Genomic DNA, 9023 nt, shown 5'->3' with positions numbered 1-9023 from the left:
CCCAAGGACACAACGACCGAGACTGTCCAAGCCGGGGCTCGAACCGGCAACCTTCCGATTACAAGGCAAACTCCCAACTCTTGAGCCACAATCGCCGTGGGAAATGGTATCTATGTCACCAGGCCAGACACTTTGAAGTTCTACTACCTATGACACTGAGGGAACTGAGAATCATCTTACAGATATTTCAGGAGAAATTTGTCAGCTTGCATACAATCCCACTAATCAGAGGATCTACAGACACAGTGACATCATGGTTCCTATCATGAAACATTCAACACCCGGATATCTTCTTGGTCTCCTGTATTGTGATTGTCATAAATGTTGTCTTACATTGTGCTAAAATCAAAGTTTATCATTCAACTGGGTTATTTTGCTTCAGTTTGAATGAAAACAAAATAAAATTTGATTTGATTTAATTGTGGATGGGTTAAAAAAAACAAAACCCTCTGTGGTGACTAATACCCCTCCCCTTTTGGATAAGGTTACAGCATTTGATCTTATGCCCCTCTTTCTCCCCCTTCTTCCAGGGACATGCTGGAGTTTCCTCCCACTTCCGTAACCCAATCCCTCCCTTGGGTGGGTGAGGGGGTGGGGGAGGACTTGCCTTTGTGCTCTGGTTGGAGCGTGGCTCCATCTGGTACCAAGTACCCACCGAAACCCAGCAGCTTATCAATTCTAAACAGGAGGAACCTTTCATTAACTGTACATGGTCGACATAAAAAATAAAAAATAAAAATAAAAATCGATTGTTGTATAAAATGAATAATTTTAAATGTTATTCGTCTGGAGAAATCTGAGGAAAATCCATTATTTTTCATAAACAAATAAATAAATCTGGGCTGAAAATAGCCTTCAGTCAGTCAACACAAATACAGCACTGTCTCTTTAAATCCTCTAGCATCTGTCAGGATGACAGGGGGGAAGTGGTCTCTGTGTGTGGAACGTACCCTAAAGTGACATCATGCTCAGCCAATCAGCAGCCTCGCCTGAGCTCTCTCCTCCTGTCCTGCTTGTGGGATGATGTGTTCTGGTTGCTAAAGACACGGGCTGCTGCTGCTGCTGCTGCTGCTGATGCTGCTGCTGGGGCGGAGGGTCCAGGCCATGCTCGCCTTGCATCAGGTACACAGCGTGCATTTGTGCGGGTTACACGTGTTTTCTGTGGTGTTAGTGCACTTATGTATCATGATACACTGCTAGTTTACTGGCTATGAGGTGAATGTTGTGAAGATGATGGATTATAATGGAGGAGACTGCAGATGGGTCTGTGTGGCTCACACTTCTCAGATGATGACGCCTCCACGGCTGGATGGGGTGTGTATGGCTCTGATGTTTCAGTGTAGACTGAACTGGAGGGGGGATATAGGATTTTCATATATAGAAGGTTTTCTTTTGAGCCATAGCCTCCGCATGCAGCCTGATAATTCATTCATTTAATGTTATAAATGGCATACTAAAAATGTAATCAAGCCTCTTGTTAGCACATACTTTTGCTCCTTGGAAGTGATCACTGTCATGTGATTTGCGCGAGTCGATTACCCCAGTTTTTATAGCATGTACAGTTGGGGGTCCTTGTGTCTACACCTTTTTCAGGCAAGCCTTTGCGTATTTATCACGTTTTAAGGAAAAGATATTGCATTTATGAGACATACAGCTATGAGCCTCAGTGCTCTGAGTCATCTCTCTGTCATCTTGGACATTTTCTGCTCTGCTTCTTTCCATTCATCACAAATAGAAGAGCAAAGCCTGCACTCACTTCCTGTTCTGCTCTGACGGTTAACTCTTTGCTTGTGCTCGCTCAGATGATCATGCCTTTCTGCAGAGACCCACGTTTTGGAGTCACTGGGAGCAGACACGCTCTGATTCCAGTGATCGAGGGCAGAGATGAGCCCTGCTGTTGATAAGACTGAAGAGCAAAGGTAATCTGAACGGTTGTGTTGTTTTAATATCATTTTAAAAGCCTCACAGCAGCAGTGTGATTAACATACCCAAGTTTTGTATTCAGTTTCTGTTTCTGTGATTAGGCAGTTTGCTCATATCTCAACTATATTTAAATATAGTTCCATTTATTTAAGAGTAATGTCTAACTTTCCCTGCTATGCACAGGCCCAGCTGGACCTTGACGGGTCCAAAAGAAGAAGTGATGGCAAAAAGAGATTACTTGGTGGAGGCGGCCAAGCAGATCCGCATGGCACTGGACAGTGAGGTGAATGAGGACTATGAGGCAGCTTTCAGTTACTACAAGAACGGCGTGGACCTGCTGCTAAATGGGGTTCAATGTAAGTGGAAAATATCTGGTCTCTTTTCTGTGTGACAGAGTGAATAGGGAACATGGAAATGCATGTTTGCACAAGACATGTGATGGGAAGATGTGAACGAGTATAAAAACAGGAAGTCATAAACCAAAGGTTAAGCACAGATTTGCTTGCTGGCCAAATATTTTAGGTGTGTGCTGCTGTTTTATAGATCAAAGGTACTTTGTGGCATTTAATATATTCCCAAAGCCAAGGTTTTACCCACTTTTACTGGTGTGAGACTGAGTTTAATTGTTTTGCAGTGGATCCGAACAAGGATCGTCGGGAGGCTGTGAAGAGGAAAACAACCCAGTATTTGAAGAGAGCAGAAGAAATCTTTATAACACATCTACAGGATAACCTGGGGAAAGGGAGCTCTCATTTAGGGGTAAGACAATCATCCTTTGCTGCTTTTAAGAGAAGAAAAAAGGCATCTTGTTTGTTGATCTGTATGCAGGGTTGTAACATATTGTAGCTCAGCAGTCCTTGCTTGTACTCTTCTCAAAGGACAAAACATTTAGTGCCTACTATCACAAACCAAGTTTCAAATTCTTACTTGAGATCCGGTTGATTTCTGTGTCATCAGGGCTACAGCAGTCTGAGGTTCCGTCCAATCAGACACCTGAGTTCACCCGTGGAGGATCTGGAGATGTGTAAGGTTGTGGGTGTGGCTGACAAGGTATGAAAGACTTTTGTCTGTGAAGGTTCTCAGTCATCCAGGTCATCGTAGTCAAAGGAGCTTGCAAAGAAAAGCGTCTGGACTTCTTTAAGTTACTTGAAGACGTTTCACCTCTTCAAGGATGAGAGGTGAAACTTCTTCAAGTAACTTAAAGAAGTCCAGACGCTTTTCTTTGCAAGCTCCTTTGACTATGAAAGACTTTTGTTTTAATTTTGATTTTTATTGTTTCTTTTGCCTTTTTGCACTCCTTGTAGCACACAGTGAAAGTGTCAATGATCAACTGCGCTCCAACCTTGAAACTTGCTGTAATAATTTACCTGCTTTTATGTGGAAGGCTAAAGGTGTTATTTCTCATTTTTAAGGTCCTAATTGTGCAAAGTATGGTCAACAAGGAGACATTTGTGGTAAAGGTGAGTGTGCGCTCTATAGTAGCCAGTTCATCAACAAAATTATACCTATAAAAACACATCCATTGGCCAACACGTGTCCACAGATAGTTGAGATGATTTGAGGGGGAGGGCGGCTGTCTAGCAGCAACACCGTTGTTGTATTCTGTTGCAGGCTAGTCGATGCTGATTGTCTCCCAGAGTATCACTCCACATTAATCAAGGCTAAGAGCTCTCACCCTTTTAGCCAGTGCTAGTGCACCTCATATTTCAGTGTACAGATAGACATTGCAGCAGACAGGCACTTGGACCTAAAGGGTCAATCCAAGCAGTGGTTAATCTACGCCTGAATGAGTAATAATGCACCTGCGTCTTTCTCATCTAGAAAATGCTAATTTATATATAACTATATGAGTCATGCTCATTATGTTCCAGAGCCTGGTTAAGTCTAGCTGGGAGAGCAGGGACCAGCCAACCATCATTCCTCAAGGGGTGCCATACATGGTCAAGCTGCTAAGATATTACGTCAGTGAGGATGCTGTGTATCTGCATTTGGAGCATGTCAAAGGTGAGCGTTTAACCACTGCTCTCACTGCTGCTGGAACAATCTGGATGGATTTTTGGTAACAGTAATGGAGTGTAATATAGAGGTTTTTTCTTTTGTTTTGTTTGTTTTTTGCATTGCTCCTTCTCTGTAGGTGGGAGGCTTTTCTCCAAGCTGCATAAACTGAGGAACGAGAAGGCCAAGGAACACCCAGAATGCTTCGCTTCTCGCCATCATAACACCAAGCTGAAGACCAGCCAGACCTCACCTGCAATCAGCGCAGACTACCAGCAGAGCAGAAGTGCAGCGGTGATTCCTGAGAAACTAAACGACGAAAGCCCAGACGCAGACTTCCCTACCTCGTGGGATGAGACGCAGCAGCGACTGGAGAGCTGCGGGACTCACTCCTACATCGAGGAGACGGGTTGTCTGCAGAACACACGCTCGGCGGCGTCTTTTTACACCAAGCTTGATCGGCTCACTCTGCTGTCTGGCCCGACGAGGACACAGGTCAAAACTCACATCCATCCACCAGCTCCTAGTTTGTGTTTGCACTCCAGCGAAACTCAGGAAAAGCCAGCTCTTCCTCTCTCCTGCGCTCGTGTCAGTCAAGCTCTCGACGTCATGTCGGAGCTCCATAAAAAGAAACCTGGAATGGGGCTGATAGAGTGCAGCTCCGAATTCGAAGTGGCTTGGAAAGCTGCGGATCCAGTGCACAACTGTGAGAAAACAAACCCCTATGCACTGACTGACGCTGATTTATCCCTAGAACGAACTGCACCTCATACGAATCTGGACTCGTTTATTAAAGCAGGGTCACAAAACGGTGAAAATGTTTTGAGTTCTAGTCCTGCCATCTTGCATCTTCCTCTTCATTGCCAAACCCAGATCCATGGCAGGGCTTCATGGGATATGAATGGCTCTCCCCAGGGATCTGTTTTAGGTGTAAACTCAGCAGAATTAAACACAAAGCAGGAACGCAGCAGTCCCACTGTGGAAGAAAGAAATGGAGTGGTAGTTATCAGAAGTACAGACAGAGTAGTATTTTCTGACCACACAGATACACAGATCACCTCGGACAGTTCTTGGCCTTCCTCAGCTTCACTCTGCCTCAGTGTTACAGAAAAAAAGCACATGTTTTCCAGGGTTCCCTTGGCTTTTTCAGGGCTCAGTAATAAAGGGGAAGCCTGCTCAAGTGAGGCAAAAGAAGGAGTAGAGGAAGCCCGTGAGCTGCTAAGCCCTGGAGAGAAGCGTGCACCTACAACAAAGGGATCATCTGTAGGCTGGTTCTCCTCTGGCCCTCATGATGCCCCGCCCAACAGGAAGCGAGAGGATGTGGATGGTTTTATAAAACCAGAAAGACCAGATGGTGAAAGAGAAGACCAGATCATAGAGGTGGATGGGTGGTGCCATCTGCCTCGGTTCCCTATCAAGTCACCCGGGGCTGCAGATAAGGCCATGCAGACCTGTTGGGGGCTTCCTGAGAATGAAGTGCGCATCTGGGGGGCACAGATCTTGTTGGCCTTGGAGAGTTTGCATCAGCAAGGCATCCTGTGTCGGGATCTTAACCCTAGAAATGTTCTGCTCACTAGCAACGGTAAGGCTATCAAATCTAGCAACTGTCAAAGACCACATGATAAAAAACCCAATTTGTGCTGCATTTGAGTTTAATTTGCTATAATGTTTTCACAGGAAAGGTGTGTTTGACGTTCTTCAGCCAGTGGAGTGAGGTTCAGTCAGAGATCAGCTGCAAATCCATGGAACAGATGTACTGTGCTCCCGGTAAGACTTCACTCTAAGCTGGCACCCTTGCTTACTCCTTAGCATAAACTGCCACCTAGTGGCAATGTCCATTTGGTCCGCTTTGTCCTGAGCAAGAAGTCGGGTACTTCATGGTAAGTGGAGAGGTCTCTATATATCACTTTTCTACTCTTCTTATACAAAACACCTTCACACAAGGACATTTTTCTACATCTAAGTGCTCTCTGTCTACCATTCACACTGTGATCCAGCATCAGGACAAACTCAGAGGTTCAGTGTCGTGCCCAAAAATACTTTGCCACACAGCCTGGAGCAGCCAGGGATCAAACCACCAACGTTCCAATTAGGAAATTGGCCACTCTATTGGCTGAGCCACATTCACTCAGCTGTAGAGCCTTTTAAATTCATCTCAACCAACTCGACACATTGCAAGTGAATATAAAGCGATAACAAGAAACACACCTTCAGGGAACATCAGTGATACCTGAACTCAGCTCAGCTCGATGTTTGTCGACAGAAATTGGCGGAGTGTCCCGGATCACAGAGTCTTGCGATTGGTGGAGTCTTGGGGCTTTGCTGTTCGAACTTCTTACAGGAATGGTAAGCTAAACGCTCTCCAAGCATATTAATAATGTAATAGTCTGCAACTTTTGAATTTTGTAAGTTTTGTACCATCCCTGCAAAATATTGGTTCTGACTCTCCCCGCAGCCTTTGTGGCAGCTCCACCCAGCAGGAATCCACTCCCACACTCAGCTGCTCATCCCCGACCACCTGAGCACCGCGGCCGCTTCTCTGCTTACCGAGGTTAGAGTTAAGGGTTGAAAGATCTGCAAGGCTTTTGTTATAAAGAGTGTATTCAAAAAGTTTTAAACTGTGTTTCTACTCATTTTCACTTACAGTTGCTCCAGTTCGATGCTGGTTATCGCCTTGGCTCTGGAGGTGGGGGTGTAAGTGACATCAAATGTCATCCCTTCTTCAATGGAGTTTCCTGGAAGGCTCTGAGCTGCTAGCAGGAGATGATCCCTGTGTGTTACACTGGACTTGAAACACTGGGCTGAATCCGAGCATCCTAACGTGGCCCTAACAGTTGTAGCACCGCATACTGGTTTCATTTGAATTTTGTGCTTCCCAAAGAAATATGACAAAATAAAAACTGAAACAAAAATGGTGAACTGTCACATGGACAGTGAAACAAGATGGATTATTTTAAACCCTTGAGATGTAACTTAATATATATTTGATGTAATTTTGATAGTTTTACAAGTTCAGTATCACCGTGCATGAAAACCGATGCCAACTAAACCTAACATGTGACAATTGAAAAAATTACTAATTTTGGACTACTTGATGTAGAAAAACAATAATGAAGAATGAATAAATAGGCAATAAATTGTTACATCTTCTTTGAACATCCCTTCCTGTTATAAAGCCTTTGTCATTTTGGGTTATCATTCATAAATAGGCCATTACTACGTCCAAAGATTGGCACAATTTTAAGTTTTGGTTTATTCAAATGAATTTTAAACTTTTTCAAATATGATTACATATAAAGTAGCCATTTGTGAAGTGGGACTCCCCAAAAGATATGCAGGACTCATAACCAGGGACCCAAAACACCAGCAAATACTTGCATAATACCTAAAATATATCATTTTGAACATGCATTCTCATACTAACCTAGATCCTAAAGTATCACATCATGAAATGATTACATCTCTTGATAGTGACACATGAAAATATGAAAAGTGTAGATTCATTAGGGTGTGGACTGGGCTACGGTGCAAAACACTTTTTAAAGACAGAGAAGGGTTTTTATTGTGCTTTCAAGTTCACTCCATAGCTGTGGACCTCCACAGGCAACTCTGAAACTTGCATTTAAGTTGACAGTTCCTTCCCTTCAGGAGTTGTGTTTCCTTGTTGTACATTCGGATATGTTCACAAAGTCTGTCACTGAGTCTTAAGGCTCCACAATTTTAAAACAACAGTAATACTATCAGGGATACATTAAACCTATTGAGATTAGATTTGCAGCAGTATGACTCAAAATGTACAGGTATTGACATGGATACCTACACTCTCTGATCACTTTGTTGGGTAAGCCTGTTAAAACTGCACATTAGCCCAAACATTAAACTGATAAGCCAATCACGTGGCAGCAATTCAGTGCTTTTAGGCACGAAGACGTGGTCAAGTTCAAACCAAGCATCAGAATGGGAAAATAAAGGTGGGTTAAGTGACTTTGAACATGGTGCAGTTATTGGTGACACGGGGGCTAGTTTGAGTATCCACAGTGGCCTCCACAGTTACCAGATCTCAGTCCAATAGATCACATTTATGATGTAGTGGAATGAAAGACTTGTGTCATGGGTGTGCAGCCAATGAATATGCAGCAGCCCTGTGATGCTATCGTGGCAGTATGGACCAAAGTCTCTGGGAAATGTTTCCAGCATCTTGCTGAATCCATGTCATGGGGAATTAAGCCAGTTCTTAAGTTGAAAGGTGGTTCAACCCATTCTTAGCAAGTTGTACCTAATAAAGTGGCCAGGGAGTGTATGTTCAGAAACTAGGATAAACAAGTTATTTACAACAGATGGAATCTCCCCCACATGAGTCACATGAAGTGCAACTTGATCTCAAATGGGTCAGAAATTTAAAACTACTCTGCATTTTTCCTCTAGCGGTGCCTTTAGGGGTCAACACAGCAGCTCATTCTCTTCTGTCACACAAGTCCTTCTCATGTGCTCCTCCACTGCATCAATGAATCTTCTCTCTGGTCTCTCCTCCTACTGCCTGGCAGCTCCAACTTCAAAATCCTTTGCCAACATCTCCCACTTTCTTTTAGTAGAATTACAACAGGATTCTAAAAAGTTCACATTAAATCAACCTTTAATATACAAAACACATTAAGAGCTTGAGATGTCTTCAGAAAAATAACTGCAGTTACACAATGCGCCATTACAAAGGAACACTACTGTCATAACTCAAAGCAGTGTGCCAGCATGGCGCTTTGGCCTACAGACCTTTGTGCGTACTAAGGCAGGTCACGGGTAATTTGTAAGTAAGGCCGCCTTCAAGCTAACAATGAGTCAGACATCTGGCATTTCTGACCAAAACCTATGCAAAGCAATCGGTTCTGAAGCACTTGCAGCCATGTTTTCTGGTGTAAATTGCAGTGGACATTTCAAACATTTTTCTCTCTGCAACCATCCACTGGGCTGGATTACATCCCATATTTTTGTCATTCATGTTACAAAGCAACATATCCACCCCTCATTTGAAACATGTCAATCAGCTACTTTCTAAGCCATCTATTCCTTGTGGTTAATCTGGAAGGAATAAAACAAACCCAGACAAGGAC

At 43.6% G+C, this 9023-nt stretch overlaps 1 protein-coding gene across 2 annotated transcripts; it reads left to right on the top strand.

Moving 5' to 3' along the window:
• The first annotated feature begins 1004 nt into the window (after positions 1 to 1004).
• Positions 1005 to 7079, top strand: rps6kl1 (ribosomal protein S6 kinase-like 1). Of its 2 annotated transcripts, XM_042218237.1 has the most exons (12): positions 1005 to 1122; positions 1803 to 1919; positions 2107 to 2279; positions 2558 to 2682; positions 2881 to 2973; positions 3336 to 3383; positions 3795 to 3927; positions 4058 to 5500; positions 5596 to 5685; positions 6182 to 6264; positions 6374 to 6469; positions 6565 to 7079. In XM_042218237.1, the coding sequence occupies exons 2-12, from the start codon at positions 1885 to 1887 to the stop codon at positions 6673 to 6675; spliced, it is 2430 nt and encodes an 809-aa protein (XP_042074171.1). In that variant the 5' UTR covers positions 1005 to 1122; positions 1803 to 1884; the 3' UTR covers positions 6676 to 7079. The 2 variants fall into 2 exon arrangements, with proteins under 2 accessions (XP_042074171.1, XP_014187447.1); XM_014331961.2 differs by lacking the exon at positions 1005 to 1122 and having other exon boundaries at positions 1129 to 1919.
• The last annotated feature ends 1944 nt before the right edge of the window (positions 7080 to 9023 follow it).

The sequence above is a fragment of the Haplochromis burtoni genome, unplaced genomic scaffold (genome assembly GCF_018398535.1).
Source record: "Haplochromis burtoni strain Fernald_Lab_line unplaced genomic scaffold, NCSU_Asbu1 Contig_16, whole genome shotgun sequence".
NCBI lineage: Eukaryota > Metazoa > Chordata > Actinopteri > Cichliformes > Cichlidae > Haplochromis > Haplochromis burtoni.
Note: the sequence above shows the minus strand (reverse complement) of the source record. Positions and strands in the feature narration are given on the sequence as shown.

Excerpts from the sequence above, each read along its gene's own strand:
- rps6kl1 (XM_042218237.1), top strand. The coding sequence starts at position 1,885 with ATGAGCCCTGCTGTTGATAAGACTGAAGAGCAAAG. Across the intron at positions 2,280-2,557 it reads GCTGCTAAATGGGGTTCAAT|TGGATCCGAACAAGGATCGT; the intron begins GTAAGTGGAAAA and ends ATTGTTTTGCAG. Across the intron at positions 3,928-4,057 it reads GCATTTGGAGCATGTCAAAG|GTGGGAGGCTTTTCTCCAAG; the intron begins GTGAGCGTTTAA and ends CCTTCTCTGTAG.